Here is a 17,612-nt window from a genome sequence, read left to right on the forward strand (position 1 = left end):
CGAGCAAATTGTTCCAAAATCAATGGCACATATCGCTAACCTTCCCATTATGCCACTGATGCCCACCACTTCCTCACCCGATATCAAAGAAATCGCCTTTAAGACCGCACCTTCTGCTTCCAAGCTCGAAATCAAGCACGTCCTCCAAACCTTCTATGGCTTGGAGGTCCAAAAGGTTCGAACTTTGAACATGAAGGGCAAGAAGAAACATCGCTTGGTCGCAAAACCCGATTACAAGAAGGCCTATGTCACGCTCAAGAAACCACTTTCCTTTTCCCAAGACCTTTACCCCTTTCGTCCCAACCCCACTATCCTCGAGGACACTAAGAACAAGAAGGTGTTGGCTACTCAATTTTAGTTGCTAGTTTCAGGGGACGTGTTGGTTTCAATATTCTGTTATTATGTTGTTCACTTTCTTTTTTATGGTTCCATTTTGGCATGGAAAACATAGGATGGTCCAGTGATTTATTGGAGTTTATTGATCTATCAGGATTATTCTGTTTGTTGATGAATAAGATTTTTTACTTTTGATACGTTGCGTCTATTTTTTACTTGGTGCTAAAAATGCCATTCCTATAGGTAATAATAATTAATGCTCTTAGGCATTATATGTCTGTCAAAAATGGACTGTTGACGTAAATCTAAGTAACTCTGTAATACACTGTGCTTGTTCTAAGAAATGGCATCAATTGGTCTTAGTTTATCAACTTCGTTTTAGATCCAAATATGGTGTATATAAGCTTTAGAAAATGTACTATCCAAGGTCGAAGGTTGTGGTAGTGATATTTTTTCCATTTTAATTCAACATTGATGTTTAAAAGGAGAAATTACTCTATTTTAAAAAAGAAATAAGAAGTTAAATTAGTATGATTTATTTTACCCATGTATGAGTGGTAAAATAATATTGTAAAACCCAGAATTTGGGTGTGGAAGTTTGAAGGCTGTGTGTAGTTTTGTTGTTTGCTATAAACATTAAGAATCTCGTGATAATGAATTGCTATAAACAGTACGACTATGATGATTCCAAGAATCTTTGTTTATGAAATGGTTGAGTGCTCGGCTGATAGATGGATCTCGCTAATCACTAAACTGGTGTGAGTAAGGATCCTAATTAAAATCTGATTATAAGTTCACTCCTACAAATATTGTTTCCTCTCAAGTTGTATTTTCTGCAATGCTAGAGCATTTTGGTTCCCCCTTTGTCTGTCTTTTATGGATCATTGCTGAAATTTTAAGTTGATGTTCAATCAGCTGTATTTTCTTGGGATTCACGAGCTTCTATCAGCAATCTAGTCACTTATTCATTTTCTTCTTAGGTACGTATCCTTGCATTTAGATGCCTTTGTCTGTATATGGAAACTACAGCCTGCAAGGAACTTTTCTGTGTTGAAGTGAACAATATCTTAAGATACAAAATTTAGACTATACGCTTCATATAAAAAATGGCTAGGTAGGTGCTTTTACTACAGATTTTTTTTTATGTTAAAAAATGGAATACTTTAAGACATGGAGAGCCTTCTTCTAGGGGTTCCTCTACGTAGAGTGGTATTTGGTGATTTGGGTGAATCCTTTCTGTCTCCAATGTCAACTCCAGTTGGTTTTATATGAAGGGAATTCTTAATCTTCCGCCAATTTAAAGTCCAGCCTGATGAATTCTTTGGCTTGTTGCTTAACTTTTCATATTCCTGTTGTAATTCAAAATAGTCATTCTGCAGTTCTACCATTTTGGACTTTACACTCTCTAGTTCTGCTTTGAGTGCTTTAATGTCCATAGTTGCGGATGTCTGGTTTCCTTCCTGTTCAGATTGGATTCCACTTTGTGCTGGCTCCTTTTCTTGCATTGCTGCTCTCATCTTTATTTGCTCTGAAAATAGAACCTGCATGTCTTGTATACTTTAGTTCAGGTGGCAACTTTTAAGCTGGATCACCACTTTTATCATATTAGCTCTACAAATGCTATGTGATTTTAACTATCATCTGTTATGCTGCTTCTATGTGATCCTTCTTTGCTTCCAAAATAGTTTATTCTTTCATTAAGTTTTTCATACCCCTATATTCCATTAGTATTTTGGGATTTCCTTCTGAAAGTTAAAGTAAAAAGTCTGTAAAGTTCCAGTTATTACTGCATTGATTATTGAATATCATTTATCCTAATTAGTTCAAATGTTTAGTTTGGTTGTGTTTTTTGATGGCCTTTTTAAAGGATGCTGCTAAATCTGAATTGTTATATGATCATCCTATTATTTTGTGCATGTGTGAGTGGAATCTGAAATTCTTAAAACTGTGGTTAATGTTAATTTCTTAAATTATCAATATGAAGTTGAAATAGTTTAAAAATAGGTTCCACAGATCCAGCTGCAAACTTTACCTGGACAACAGTTCTTAGAGGCAATCTCTCGTTTTGTGCAGCATGCATGCATGCATCAAGTGAGAGTTTTTCGCAGTTCATTATTTTGCAGAGTCTTCTACGGTCATGTTCAGTCAGTGAAGGATGGGTCTGGAGAGATATCAATATCAGAATGTCAAAACTTTCTTTTGCAACACTAAAAAGGAAACTGAAACACAGGAAAATGATAATTAGAAGGACAACCTTGAGGTAGGTGTCAATGGCTCTATATAAACCATCATCATATGATCGAGTATTTTCAGGTAGCAATTCAGCTAAAACTTGGAACTTAGTAATTGAAAGATTTGGATCTCTTGCAATTTCAGCTAGGTAGTTGTCCAAGAGCCTACTGATATTGAATTTCCTAGACTTTTGTTGATGTTGCGTCTGCTGTTGTTCATGCATCAAGAAGTATTCAATAATTCGTTGCACTACATCTATGTCTTGCATGGTGCATTCTTCAGAGGTATTAGTCGTGCTAGTGAAGAGGGGGAATAGGAAAAGAAAAATTAGTATCACAGGTCATTTTCATCAACTTTTGGGTTCTTTATGTTTTTTTGGTTTAGAGGGTTGCCAATTCTAGAGGGAGAGAGAGAGTTGAGGCATACTCACTTGACCGTTTTTCCTTGATCTCCATTTTGATATCTTGGAATTAGAAGATCATTCACCTCAGCATCTTCCAACACCATACTCACCCTCTTTTCAAGATCTGTTGTGAGAGCTGGTGATACAGAATACATCATGGCCATCTTTAACATCCGCAACAGGAACTTACATGAGACTGCTTCTTGTTGAGCAGGAATAATGCTTATTAGGCTTTCAATAATAGCCCTTTGCTCCTTGCTGTGTCCAGTGCTTTCTTTCTTCTTCCCACTAAAAATACTGAACTGTAGGTTACTCTTTTCATGCCCATACCCTCTTAACCCTTCTAACTCCACATCCATTCCAGGTAGCCATCTCTTGGCATATTGCATGATACATTTACCAATGGTCTCTTGCTTGGTTCCTTTTGCCCTTATTGCTGAAATGATCCTCATAAAATGATCAATGCGGAAGGTGGCCACATCATTGAACCACCAACTTTCTTGATTAGTTGTTGCATCCTCACTTGTTGGCTCATCTTTAGAAGCCTTCCATGCAATGGAATCACAACATCTCCTTACAATTTGGAGATTCTCAGCCCATGGAGATAGGTTTTCACAAGATTTGAGAACAGTGATGGTGTCTTTCCATGAAGAAAGCACAACAAAGGTGAGGAAAGCTTCAGTCTTCGAAATGAGGTTTCCATCTTCTAATTCTTCAGTCATCTCTAGGAATTCTGATGCACATCTTAGTGCAGCTATGTTGTCTGGACTGAAGTCTATAGGGAGGCCATAACAGAACTTCAGAATTGTTTCAAATGTTTCAGACCCACCTGGGAAATTTTCGAGCTTGAGAGCATTGCCAGAATTTGAGATCAAAGGCTGAACTTCCAATCGTCCTATGTAGCCGCATTTTGATATCAAGGGGTACTGTTACAAAAAAGTAAGCCAACGTACGTAATGATTAAGTTGCTGAGGTGTTGGTTTCTTTTTTATTTTCAATTTCAGATGACCCATTTTTATTACAAATTTGAGACTTTATTTTAATTACGTTTTTTGCTTTTAAGATTTTATTTTGAGGAAATAGTAAAAGCAGCATTTTGTTATTTTCACTATTTTCTTTATAATATCTTAAAAACATAAAATAGAATAAAAAAGATTGTGTCATTTTTTATATAACTATCAGTGAAAACATCAGTTTAAAATGTTGTAGGAAACAAAAACAACACATATCATATCTAATGTTGTGTTCTCACTAACTTATTTACCCCTATCCAAAAAGGTTAAAAAAAAAAAGAAAACACGTGCACCCGCAAATACACTCACCAAAAAGAATAGTAACGAGTGGTTCTTACGCCCCCTATGATAGAATTATGCTCTATAGTCTACACCAGTCAGTGTCACTCGTTGAGATGAGAGTCTGGTAATAAATACCAAAACCAATGGACAGTGTTATCATTTTCAGGTGATTTTATCATATACACTAAACCAATCTAGAGGGAAAGGTCAATGAGTTTCAGCATTAACAAGGTTTTATTTATGTTAACGGAATTTGTCTAATACCTTGTGAACATTATAAGTGGTTTCCTGGACTTGAATTGAAAAGTCTGATGGGATTTGAGGAGCAATGAACCTGCACAAGCCCAAACCAGAAAAGAAATATAAAGAGGAAAAAGAAAACACACAGAAACAAAGAAGTAGTAGAGTTTTAATTTAACGAATACGAAATAGGAAGAGAAAATAAGAGGGGTGGGGGAGTACCATGCAAATTTAAATTTGTTTAGACATGTAGATATTGTTACTACTTACAACTGGTTTTTAGATGCTTAATCTATAAAAGATCCTATTCTACAAGTACCATGAATGTTCCCCTTTGAAGCTATCAGCTATTGTGATGAGTTTGTTGGGAATTACAATGCTTTTGTCTGAAACTTGATCTATTCTATCAGTGGGACTCCCTGGGTCTTGTGCTACTTGAAGACTCTTCATGATGATTCTTTAGCTAACTACAGTAAGCTTATTCCAATATGATGACTAAATGATATAAGAGGCCCAAGGTGTTGTCTAAATTAATGCTGAAAATTGGTTTTGTGGTCAGAGTAGGGCTGTAATTAAGACGGTTGGTGGGTTGTTTCTTTCCTTCTAGGCTTAGCTATCAACTTTGATGAAAAATTCTGTTGAGCAAATGTTTTTGAGTTAAGTGGCTTTATTTTATTTTACTTTTTTCCCCTAACATTAAATTATTTGTATATTTATGATTTTGTAATTGACCCAACATTTATATTCGATTACAATTAAGTAATGCTTTAAAAATATTAGTTAAGAAAACTAATTTTTTTTTGTTAAAAATTACTTTATAAGTGTATAAAAAATTATTATGAAAGTATATTAATAATATTTTCTTTTAATTATTTCTTATAGAAACTAATTAACATTTTTTTTAAAATTACTACCCCTATCCTAAATTTTAAATGTACCATAGCTATGGAATTGCAAAGTTATTTTAACAATACTTTTTAAGGATTACATTTTTCTGCTCCCATCTTGTATTTTTACCTAAATTATATTATTCGTATAATACTTTTTATAACATTGTTAGTGTTTCTTTATTTCTATCAACTACGTCAATTATTTCATCACGCGCTTCTTTCTTTCTTTTTAATTGTATAAAAGACTATATAAATGTAATTTGTTTTTTACGCCCACCCAAAGAAAATAATGATATAAAAGTCTTTGTTTTTAAGGATTCTCTCTCTGTCACATTTCTATATTTTATAACATCTATAGTGATTATTAAAAGGATTTGGGCCATAATTTGTCCCCCTTTAACCCCTACAAAGTGTGAAGTGCTCGCCCACTTGTGGCTCATAGCTAATTGTACGTCTATTTGGTTTTTGTGGCAATTCAATTTCTTCTACACATCGACCCAAAAAATAACCAATTCTTCTACACGATTTTTGGGGTAAAAGTAACGCGTATGAAATCATAAACTCGTAATTCTTAGTTCTTTGTGCACGTTTTCGAAAATGAGCTACTTGAACTCTAAACTGACACATTCAAAGAAATGTCATTTACATTCAATTATTTGTGAAGTATGTTCATTCCAAATTTAGATGAAAATGCATTATCAATGTAAATGTATTCATTCCTTTTTGTTTAATTTTTCAATTAAAAGTCATTAATTTAAAATAAGAAATTGCTAGTAGACACAAAAAAATGTGAACGAACAATCGCACAAATTTTCTTACCCAAATTCCATACCTTTTCATCATGATTATAAACTATTAGGCTTGACCATTACTCATTAGATTTTACACAAATTATATATACTTTTAAAAACTTTATGTGAATAGAAGCTGTAATGGCACTTAAATAGTAGTTCACTTTTGGCTTGAGATTCTGCTTTTCTGCAAAGTATGGTGCAGATCAGAGTGAGCCTCCCTTGAGGCCGTTTACTTTAAGCCACTGAAATTATTCCCTTTGTTCTTCACTGTGCCAAAAGAAAAACTATAACTTTTGGTTTGTTTTTATATTAATAACTTATCTTTTGAACATTAAATTGATGGTTCTGAAAATCGTACGCTGAAAAAAATGGGAGTTATTTACTCCATAAAATAACCTCCGGTCTCGTGTACTGTTTTCTTTTTTTGTTGGCTAAATAAAAAATGAATGCATTGTTTAGTTTAGAGTTTTTGACCAGATATTGTTTTTAAATTTATTCATAAAAAATATTAATATAGGATGAATTTAGACTTGTTAGCAACTAATGTAGTTCATATGACTTCTTGTAAGACATCATGGAATTAACGTCGCTTTTAATAAAAATATATATAAATATTCTCACGCGATAATGTACGGTGAATGACATTATTTTATGATAAGTTTTTACTTGGAGTAATAGGACTCAACATAGACTTGCATCATTTCCTAAACGTACATACGTGACAATAGACGTACGTTGTCCTACACAAGATACTAAAATGCATGCTCTTAAGTTTTTAGTAAAAAGATTAATTAAATTCTTTTATATCATGTATTCTTCACATGAAAATAATGTTCTCATCAAATATACAATTTTTCTATTATTTTAACTAGAAAATTATCAAATTAATTAAGAATACCAACTGTTATTAGACAATGTAGTAGATATTATATAAATACCAAAAAAAAATTTTTTTAATATAATCATCGTTGGTAGAGAGTTGATTAAGTTTGAAAATAAAAGAGTTGAATTACTAAATAAATAGTTTGATATTGTTTAAATAATGTCTCAATTTCAAGTTTTTATGTGTATAAAAAAATTTCAGTGATAGACTCACGCACCACATTTAGGTGCGCGATTCTAGTCAAATCTGAATTAAATCAGATAAAAAATAAAAAAAATTAAATTAATTAAATTAGTCAAAAAAAATTAATTAATCTAACTTAACCAAATCAATCAAATTTAGATTGAATTATGTTATCGAAGTAGTATTTAAATTTGTTAAAATTTTAACTAACCTAAATTAGAGGCTTAGCTTTAAGGGACATGCAATTGATATCTTGCTTTAGGTTCTAAGAAAATATCATAGTAAAGTAATTTTTTTAAAATGAGTCCACCATCTTATAATTAAAACACATTCTCAATAATTAGATGAAATATATTAAAAATTATGAATAAAATTTATTAAATTAGAAGGGAGATCTACATAATCTTTTTAACAAGTTTAATTAATAATAAAAGGTGTACTAAAAATTTGTTATTAATTTTAATAAATTAAATCAATTTAGCCCTACTTAATTAAATTTAATCATTTTTTTTTGTCTAACTTATTTCAATTCAATATGTAATTAGTCGTATCGAAGGTTCATTGTTTAGATTGAAACACATGGTAATACTTATAAGTTTTTGTTAAAATAACCTTTAATATAATCATGTTTTTTTTTTTTCAAACTCAATTATTATGAACCTTTCCTATTCAGTTTAAGAGAAATGAGATAGAATTAATTTATTATTTATTAATCTTATTATTTAATCCATTTCCTACACAACAAAAATAAAAATCTTCATTTTATTTTATTTCATCTCACCTCACATCTCATTTAATTAATACACGCATAAGTTACATGTATTTTACTATTTTTACCGTTTTCATATCCATTTAGCAAGTTGATCATTGACCTACCAATTTTAGCTTGTTTGCTAAACTTACACGATCAAGGCACATTTTTTAATAAAAGAAAATAAATTTTCTTCCACCAAACGGTTCTTTAAGATATTTGAAAAGCCAAAATAAGATACTATTTTTTAATTTATTTAACTAGTATAAATAATTTTTTGTGCCACAACTGTTCTTTTTTAAACTATTTTTTAGTCAAATTTGTTTGAACCAAATCAAATAATTATTTGACAAAATTTTATTTTGAATATTTAATATAATTATATTAAAATTTAAATTCGAGATCATATATTAAATTAAACAATTTCTTGTTGATTAATCAACATGCAAGGTCTCTTAAACTCTTTATAAGTGTTAAAGAATATTTGCATAATTTGAATAAAGAGAACAAGCGACAAATCAACAAAATGATATGCTTCATGATACTATGCATTATATATACACTAAATATTATAGACATAAGGAGTAATATACGAGTGAATTTGGAATTTTTGGGAAGGGGTGAGGAAACGTGACAATTGAGAGGTGATGGAAAATTCGCGTGATGCGGTCCTCAACGTGGTTGGCGGTTTCCATTCCCATATATATAAAAGACATTGCACTCCAAATAACGTTGCATTTGCATTTACTCTTCATTCATTTGTTCTCTCTCTGTGTGTGTGCGTGTTTATTGCGAGAAGAGAATTCGGAAGATTCAGATCCGCGTTTCTGAGAGAGAAGAATAAGAAAGGATTTGTCAGAAATGGCGACGGTGTCCCCTCTCGCCAAATACAAGCTCGTTTTCTTGGGCGATCAATCTGTTGGCAAAACCAGCATCATCACTCGCTTCATGTACGACAAATTCGACACCACCTATCAGGTCTCCATTCACTCTCAAACGCCGTGTCGTTTCCTTCACCGTAACGAAATTGATTTTGATTTCCCGTTGATCTTTTTTTCTTTTTTCTATCTCTCGGATAAGGCACTTACGACATGTGTTTTATATGCTTACGTGATTTCGCGTGAATTAATCTGAGGTAATAGCATCACGATATATGTAGTGTTTTTTAATAGATCACTTCGTTTGGGAAATGAGTTCCGCGATAATTTTTGCTGTGATGGAATTTCTTAAGGCGTTTTGATCAATAATCGCACGTGATTAATTAGAACATGAGAGGATCAGGAGGAGATGGATATTTTGCAAAATGCAATGTGCTCTGCTCTGAGAGATATTTTTGCTCTGAATTTTGTGGGTATCTGAACTATATGACTGTTTCATTTTATTCCTTGCAATCTCGGATGAGAAAACAAATATTGAGGGACAAGTTTTTCTTGTAATTTTTCTGTTGAAACTCATCCCTCTGTTTTTCACTCACATTTTCAAGGGAAAGCCGTGGTGGCGAGTAGGAATTATGTCAAAATTGTTCGAAAATTCATTGTCGCGTTAGCAATTTTTGGAAATCAGGACCGCATTTTGTGTTGTTGAAATGCTAGAATGGGAAGAAGAGCTTGTTTTAGTTGCTGAGACAACATTTTTCAAGGTCTTGATTATTATAATTGCGTTGATTTTTAAGAGGCATGGTCTTATGAAGGTTCCGACATTTTTTAGCTCTTTATGTTTATGTTCGTTATCATGTAAGAGATAACTTAAATTTGAGGCTTGTTTTCTTTTCAAGTCTTTTGTTTTTCACCATTTCTCATTTTTTTTCCTTTCTTGCTGCTACTTTGGTCGCTGACAATTTTTTTTATGGGGTCATTTAATTTTCAGGCTACTATTGGTATTGACTTTTTGTCAAAAACAATGTATCTTGAAGACAGAACTGTTCGTTTGCAGCTTTGGTAGGATGAGTTCCTTTTCAAATATCTATTAGCACGGTCTATGTATATTTGCTTATTTATTTTTCAGAAGTCATATGAGAGCAAATATATCTGGTGGTATAGCCTTTTTTTATTTCACCTGTTCTTATTACTATTTCTGAGCTTGGTATATTTTTACTTCACAGGGATACTGCAGGGCAAGAAAGATTTAGAAGTCTCATTCCAAGCTACATAAGAGATTCTTCTGTTGCAGTTATTGTATATGACGTTGCTAGTGAGTTTTATATGTATTTCTTTGTACCACTTCCATCATCTAATTAACACGCTCTTTTCTGGATCTTTACTGGTTTTCTTGTGACATAAGTTTTCTATGTGTGTTCGCTTCCACGTCGATTTTCATACACATGCATTTTCTTCAACACCGTCAAGTGTAGCTTTTGCAATTAACGTGAGTTTAAGGCCAATTGGACACGAGTCCACGCATAGGCTAGGTTATTTGATCATGTTACCCAGCAAAAAAGGTTTTGTAGTGTATGAATGCATTCTTTAATGCATACAAGTGTTTGAGTCACTGTTAGTATCTTATTTTTCTTAAATACATTATGTTGTTACAACTTATGGAAATATCTTTGCCCTTTCCTGTGTGTGTACCTGCTTGCATGCAACCCTGTTCTCTTGAATTTTTTTTTTATCTTAACTGTGTTTGCATATGTGGTTTTGAAGTGCTTTAGTGTTGTTTTTTCATGTAAGTAATGATATATTTAACAGCAATTTATGATTACTTAACCTAGGTAAGCTGTTATGATGCAGACAGGCAATCATTTCTGAACACTAACAAGTGGGTTGAGGAGGTGCGTACAGAACGTGGCAGTGATGTTATTATTGTCTTGGTTGGAAACAAAACTGATCTTGTTGATAAAAGGTTAGTACCGAGTTTGTAAGTTTGGTCCCTCTCGCTCTCTGTGCGTGAACTCTTTGGATTTGGTAGTTACAGATAGTAGAAATCACAGTAAACTATTTAGCAGACGACTTGCACTTTGTGTTTGCCATTCAATTAATAGTGATTTTACCAGCTGAAAGTTCTTTTGAAAAAGGCCATTTTGATGCATAAACAGGCAAGTTTCTATAGAGGAAGGAGAAGCCAAGTCCCGCGAGTTTGGAATCATGTTTATAGAAACCAGTGCAAAAGCCGGCTTCAATATCAAGGTGAAAATTAGTGAATTCTCCGGTCATCTCAATATTTTTAGTTTATTAGAGCAGCTCCTGAACTAAAATGCCCGTGATCTATTGTATTTTTCAAGCTTAAGATCAGTTAGTGATTTCTCAATTTTATCTCACGAGTTGGTTTTTGTGTCCTTAATGTTTTCCATCAATGCAAAATTGCAGCCTTTGTTTCGTAAGATTGCTGCTGCCTTGCCAGGAATGGAAACTCTTTCTTCTACAAAACAGGAAGACATGGTTGATGTAAATTTAAAGCCCACGGTGAATTCATCCCAGGCAGAGCAGCAAGGAGGTGGTTGCTCATGCTAGAGAAGACCATTCTCATAAGAGCCAATATTTGTTCACTGAACATGATTCCGGGATGGGCTGCTCGAATGGAATGATAAAGCTGGAGGAAGTGTGCTTTCATATCGATGATCCTTCACTCCTTCAGTTTACTTGGTGAGGGGGACAAATTGCTGTAATGGTTTTGATGTACGGCCCAAATATTGTTAGTTATTTTTTTATTTGTTATGCAATTAGTCCCTTAATGTAAGAATACAGGTAATAAACCAGTTTTCCAAATTGTCTAAGGTTTATGTTATCCTTTAGAAAGGCAAACTATTTACAAGGCCTGAAATAAATTACCCTCCATCCGACCCCTTTTTTTGGGGGGGCACCGCGTCCTATCCAAAGCAGAATTTTGCCTGGTTTATGGGTGTGCCTATGGATCTGGTTTGACTCAACGGCCCGACTAACTTGACGGAACCATTCCATTGTTTGCGATTTACAAATTTGATTTTGAATGAATTTAATCTTTATCGAATTAGCTTTATTTAAAAGTGAGTTTAAAGAAATGTCTTTTATGTTTGAATGTTTTTCTAGTGAAACTCAGAACAAAATTTTAAATTCACTCAAACATAAAAATTCTGTACAATTATATTATATTAAAATTAACATGATTTTTTTAACATTTCAATCGACATTTAAATAAGTACTAAAATATGGTTTGTGTTGTATTGTAAAATTGTTTGACGTTTGTTATGATATTCTATTAAAGGATGTAATTTTTTTAATATCTTAAAAATTAAAAGATATTTATGATTTTTTTAAATAAACTACTAATTTCATTATGTAACATAGTATAAAACATCTGCTCATTTTAGAGAGTACAATAAAATTTATTAAATTGTTTTTTTTTATCTAAATCTAAAGGGATCAGGATATTAGGTTTTGTTAATAAAAAAAAAATATGGATTGAGTAGCGATTTACTAATAAGGGTATGGTTGGATTATATTTTTGTAAACGGTTGTTTACTCTAAAGGATCGCTTCTACTCAAATCACGTTTTGAGATATAAAATATTGTCTAACACAACTCAATTACAACTTCGCTAAAGATGTTATTTATTGATAAAACTCAATTTACATTCACCAAACTAAAATTTGAAAAATAAATAAAATTCAAACATGTTTACCAAGAATGAATTGATTTTTGTTAATAGCTTCTTAATAGTTACTACAAATAGATTAATTTTTTTTTTGAATTAGTTTTATTTCTCTTCTTTTTATTTTACTTTTTCTAATGAATTACTAATATTAAACTCATTTCGTCATTCTCATTTGACCAAATTGATTAATCATTTAGTTAGAACGTCATCAGAAGCTAGGTTGAATTGATTGATTGATTTATTTATTTTAATCAATCAAAAGAATTACTCAAGACTTGAAACTAATTTTTTTATAATCAAATCCAAAAATCAATCTTTTAAGACAAGTGAAGAAATTTCTGAAAAATAGACATATAATAGAAAAGAGAATAATGTATTTATTTTTGTTACTTAATAATGTAGAATATGTTTATTGAAAACATTAATGAGATATATTAGATTGAATAACAAAATAATATACTTCTAAGAGAATGTTTAGAACAAGTAGTCATAATAATAGTCAATAATGTTATTTAAACACCCAGCTTTGGTGTCTATATCCAACACCGTATAATAATACTTCCCAAATAGAAAGTTGCATGTTACTTATTCTACACACGTGAGTATGCTACCTAAACTCATTAACCAAACTTTAAAAAAATTAGAAGAATGTCGTGTAAGTCTTCCGCCTCTGATTCCTCCTCTTTTCTTCTTCTTCCTCCTCCTCCTCCTCCTCTCCTGCGGCCTACTCCTGCGTATTTGGATGTTGTCTCTCATTTGAGTGTGATAGTGTGTCACTTCGTCTTTCCCACTTCTCCTCTCACGCGCGTTCTCTGCGGTTTCTTCTTCTTTTTCTTTTAATTTTTCTTCTTCTTCTTCTTTTTCGTCCTCTTCCTTTCCAAAAATATGAAGTTCTTCAATCCTACAATGTTCTTCCTATGCTAAAACTATATCTTTGTCATGTTATTTGTTATTCACGTTACTTTCATCTTACACTCTACGTTTTGTGTGTAAGTTTATTGTCTCACTTCTCATTTGAGTGATACATAAGTCCTATCAAAGGTGGTGCAATATAAATCGAAAACCCAGGGTCTTGCATTTAAGCTGAATAGTTTTTGGTAAGTTGGTCTTTGATAAAGCTCATGCCCATGACTCTGTTTTATAAAACACCCTTTGTTTTATAAAGTTTAATTTTTTTTGTTTCTATTTTGTGTGTTTTTTGCAGGTTGTAGCTTGAACGTTTAAAGCATATGGAGGTGCAACGGGTTATTGAGGAGGAAGCACAAAAGCATGACAATGAAAATGTTGTTGAGCCCGTGTGTGAAGTTGCTAGTGAGGATGATAGCTCTGACATAGTTGAGCCAAGTGTCCGAATGGAGTTTGATGATGTTGAAGCTATTAAAGTATTTTACAAGAACTATTCAACTAAAGTAGGTTTTGGATGGAAGATTAGAAATTCAAAAAAAGGCCCTGATGAAGAGTTGAACTATTTGATACTTGCATGCATACAAGAAGGAAAGAGCTCTTCAAAGGTACCAACAACTTTGAAGACACTTCATAGGATAGCTGTCAATTGTGAAGTAAAGATCACAGCAAAGAAAGGGGGATCTGGAAAATGGTCTATAAAAACAGTTGTTCTATAACATTCTCATGGATTGACATTCATTTTTATGTGCTTTTTCTTCAAAACCTGTTAACATCAATCATCAACTCTACATGGTAAGCTTAACATGCATCAATTTAGCCTTATCAACACGATACAGTAGTGTACATATACACATACCTATGTTTTGGACAATACGACCACCTGAAGATAACCTTTTAGACCTTGGACTAGTAAGAATACATAGAGGAGTTAATAACATGTCATGAACATCAGCTGCTTTGCACATAGCTTCTCTTTCTTCATTTCTGATATCCAACACCCACTTTATTAACAATTCCTCTCGAATGATTGCAACTTTATCCTATTGGGATTATATACACTTTAATTAGCACCAATTTAGGTTAAATGAATATAAACGAATGTGTAATACAAACAACAAAACAAATGTCACACTTCAGTCCATGTTGGCATAGTAGAATCACCATCATATGCTGCTTCACCATTCCACATCTCCATGTATTTAATGGTGTGCACACCGCAATCATAACTGTAATTAAAAAAGAAAGGTAAATGAAGAGTAAATTCAATTTTAATTATTTCTATATATGAAATAAGGTGATATGAAAGATGAACTCCCCATTATGTTGTCTTGGGACACTTGGATACTCAATTTGAAAGTGAGCATTTGTAGAGACAAAGTTTTGATCAATTAATGTGAATATCTCCTCAAATTGTTTAGCCTACAATGTTATATTATTATTCAGCTTTAGCATTAACTATAACTATGAAACATGCATCATATGACTTAAGAAATAATATTTTCCACACCGCCAACTAATCCAACATAGTCATCTTCCTTATGTGATGTGAGTACATAGAATCTAAGAACTTTAATTTCATCTTCTGTTAGTCCACCACATAGCACCACCAATGCTTTGAATACAAGATTGGTGCAAATATCTACAACACAATAAGATTTGCATTAATCTGTTGCGACATTGTAACATAGCAAATACGCGATACATGACTTCAATTAAAATATCAAATTGCAGTTCAGAAGCTGAGGCTGATTAACAGGAAAAAAAGAGGATAATTCGCGACATGGCAAATGCTTATCCTTCATGAAATTATCTAGATCAACTTTTATGCAATCCTGCAGTTAGATAAATGAAAAAAATTACGCCAAAGACACAAAGATATTGATGTAATACCAAAATCGAATAAATTTCAATCACCATAAAATATGAAGACAAACAATAACGCGACTTTGAACTTGGAGAAATGTTTGTATCATTCAAGACTGCACTAGTCAAGCTAAACCACCTAAGCATAACCAACACACTACGTTAGTAGAAGGAAAAGTCAAGAACAACATAATAAACTACCATTAATATGATACATTGTACTATACATTGTTACACAGTTGTCGTCTACGTCCCATTGTCATAATGTCTACCCAATTCAAATAGTATCCGCACATTGAAACTAGCACTCTAACACTTAAAGGACAAATAGTTAGTCAAGCTAAAACAGTCCACCTCTAATTGGTCGTATATAAATAAAATGTATTACTATTATTTATAAAACATAGACTTATAAATTCATACTCTCTTTTTTATTCTGGTGGGATTGACTTGTTAATACAATTCTGATATAAGGCATTACATGCCTTTTTTCTACAATCATCTTTATGTGATTAGACAATACGACCACAAGTAAGTCCACCATCACCTTCAGGTATATCTTTATGCTGATGTTTTCTGAAATCAGACTCTTTCAAACTTCTGCTTTCCATTTTATGGCTTGATTTATCCAAATCATTATTTCTCATTTTATTATCTTGTGAAGATTTCATCGTTGTGGAATTAAAAACTATAAAACGATTAGCAGCTAGTGCAGCTTCTTCTTGTGCCTTATACATCTTGATAGTCTCCGCAACTAAGTTTCGAAACAACTACATTTTCACAATAAATAAAACTTTATTCTGATTGACAACAAAATTACATAACATGACAACATAAACTGAACAACAGCAAAAGAAATATAAAATTGCATTACTCAAAAAAAAAAAATTTACTATACCTCTGTTTCAGAATTTTCTTTCAACCACAGTGAGTCAACAAGATCACATTTATCTTTTTTGTGATACAATAGGCTCTATTCAAGAATAGAATTATCATTAATTAAAAACAAATTTTTTATATGAACTACGACTCCATTTTCGTTATAATAACAGTAACATAACCACAAATAGGAATCTTCAAGATAAATCAATGGAATTTACCAGAATGTCATTCTTCTCTTCCCGAATCCGTTTTTCTATCATGTCATCATCCCAAAATTTAACCCAAGGATATTCTTTGTCAAAGCCAGTGATGCTTAATAGACGCTTATGAAAATACAAAACTCGCAGCAATATTGGAATTTTATTTTAGAGTCGGAAATACTTATATACTCAATTAATAGGTTATAACAATTGTACAATTAACATTTTCTAAACTATACCAAATAAGTTACAATACCTTAAGAAAAAATATGCAACCTCCAATCCCTACTATCTTACTCTTGTATTGTCTTGCCTTATATGATTTCAACTGTCTTACAAGCCAATTAAAAACAAATAAGCTCCAATTATACTTTTTTACATTTTCTATATTAATGATAAATCCTAAAAGCGTTGGACAGGGTGTCATCTTTAAAGTTGAGCACAAGAAACATGACAAAACATACAAGATAAAAGTTCTTCTAAACTAGTCGTCCACTTTGCCTTCACCAATAATCCGAAATAGTTGGGCATCTGTTATTCCTTCAAATTCAGTCAACATTGCTCTTTGTTCGGCTGTGTCACATTCTGGAATGTCCAATCCTATATTCAAGTTCGAAATATTAGATTTATCAGTTTGAGAGTAAAGGTCATTAGGTTAATTAACTTATTTAATATGTACAAACCATGTTCTGGCAGCCCAAAAACTTTGGCTACATCGTGATAGCTTACTGAAATCTCCTCTCCCTTTGCGTATATGCACAATTGATTTAAATGAAAAAGACTTTACCAATTTTAAGCAGATTCTCCTATCAAGTCTTGTACATTTTACATGGAAAAGTCCTCCAAACCCCATATCAATGACTATGTCTCGCTGTTCTTTTGTCAAGATGTTACAAATCGTTTCTAAACGATTTGGTGAGCATCGACTAAGGAATACAGCCTGTATATATGCATTTCAATTAAACTATCAAATATACAACATCAATATAAATGATAAATGGTTCACAAGTTTGATGATTACATACCTTGCCGCCAGATTTCTTCTTTGTCTGCTTCTTTGACAGTTAACGGGTCCTATTACTATGCATAACTTGTCTACTTTCATCACTAGAGTCATTTTCATCTAAATTAACATTTTCATTAAGATCAAAGTCCTGGTCTGATCCTGAGGTTGTCGCTTGTTCAACA

At 32.4% G+C, this 17,612-nt stretch overlaps 3 protein-coding genes across 7 annotated transcripts; 2 read left to right on the top strand and 1 right to left on the bottom strand.

Moving 5' to 3' along the window:
- The first annotated feature begins 22 nt into the window (after positions 1-22).
- LOC113871573 (50S ribosomal protein L23-like) lies at positions 23-358 on the top strand. Its single transcript, XM_027508663.1, has one exon. The coding sequence runs from the start codon at positions 23-25 to the stop codon at positions 356-358; it is 336 nt and encodes a 111-aa protein (XP_027364464.1).
- A 1,013-nt stretch (positions 359-1,371) lies between these two features.
- Positions 1,372-5,029, bottom strand: LOC113872336 (BTB/POZ domain-containing protein DOT3). 4 transcript variants are annotated; one of them, XM_027509822.1, is made up of 6 exons: positions 4,826-5,029; positions 4,531-4,600; positions 2,999-3,897; positions 2,591-2,864; positions 2,369-2,497; positions 1,372-1,877 (listed from the first exon to the last, which is right to left on the bottom strand). In XM_027509822.1, exons 1-6 carry the CDS (start codon positions 4,954-4,956, stop codon positions 1,500-1,502), a joined length of 1,881 nt encoding a protein of 626 aa, XP_027365623.1. In that variant the 5' UTR covers positions 4,957-5,029; the 3' UTR covers positions 1,372-1,499. The 4 variants fall into 4 exon arrangements, with proteins under 4 accessions (XP_027365623.1, XP_027365624.1, XP_027365622.1 ...); XM_027509823.1 differs by having other exon boundaries at positions 1,410-1,893; positions 2,364-2,497; positions 2,591-2,813; positions 3,002-3,897; positions 4,826-4,989; XM_027509821.1 differs by having other exon boundaries at positions 1,410-1,893; positions 2,364-2,497; positions 4,826-4,989.
- Positions 5,030-8,741: 3,712 nt separating this feature from the next.
- On the top strand, positions 8,742-11,865 carry LOC113872808 (ras-related protein RABH1e). 2 transcript variants are annotated; one of them, XM_027510635.1, is made up of 6 exons: positions 8,742-8,985; positions 9,874-9,944; positions 10,109-10,197; positions 10,734-10,845; positions 11,039-11,129; positions 11,310-11,865. In XM_027510635.1, the coding sequence occupies exons 1-6, from the start codon at positions 8,869-8,871 to the stop codon at positions 11,451-11,453; spliced, it is 624 nt and encodes a 207-aa protein (XP_027366436.1). In that variant the 5' UTR covers positions 8,742-8,868; the 3' UTR covers positions 11,454-11,865. The 2 variants fall into 2 exon arrangements, with proteins under 2 accessions (XP_027366436.1, XP_027366437.1); XM_027510636.1 differs by having other exon boundaries at positions 8,762-8,985; positions 10,109-10,201; positions 10,738-10,845; positions 11,310-11,453.
- Positions 11,866-17,612: the final 5,747 nt, after the last annotated feature.

The sequence above is a fragment of the Abrus precatorius genome, unplaced genomic scaffold (assembly GCF_003935025.1).
Source record: "Abrus precatorius isolate BTA unplaced genomic scaffold, Abrus_2018 Scaffold7, whole genome shotgun sequence".
NCBI classification, from domain to species: domain Eukaryota; kingdom Viridiplantae; phylum Streptophyta; class Magnoliopsida; order Fabales; family Fabaceae; genus Abrus; species Abrus precatorius.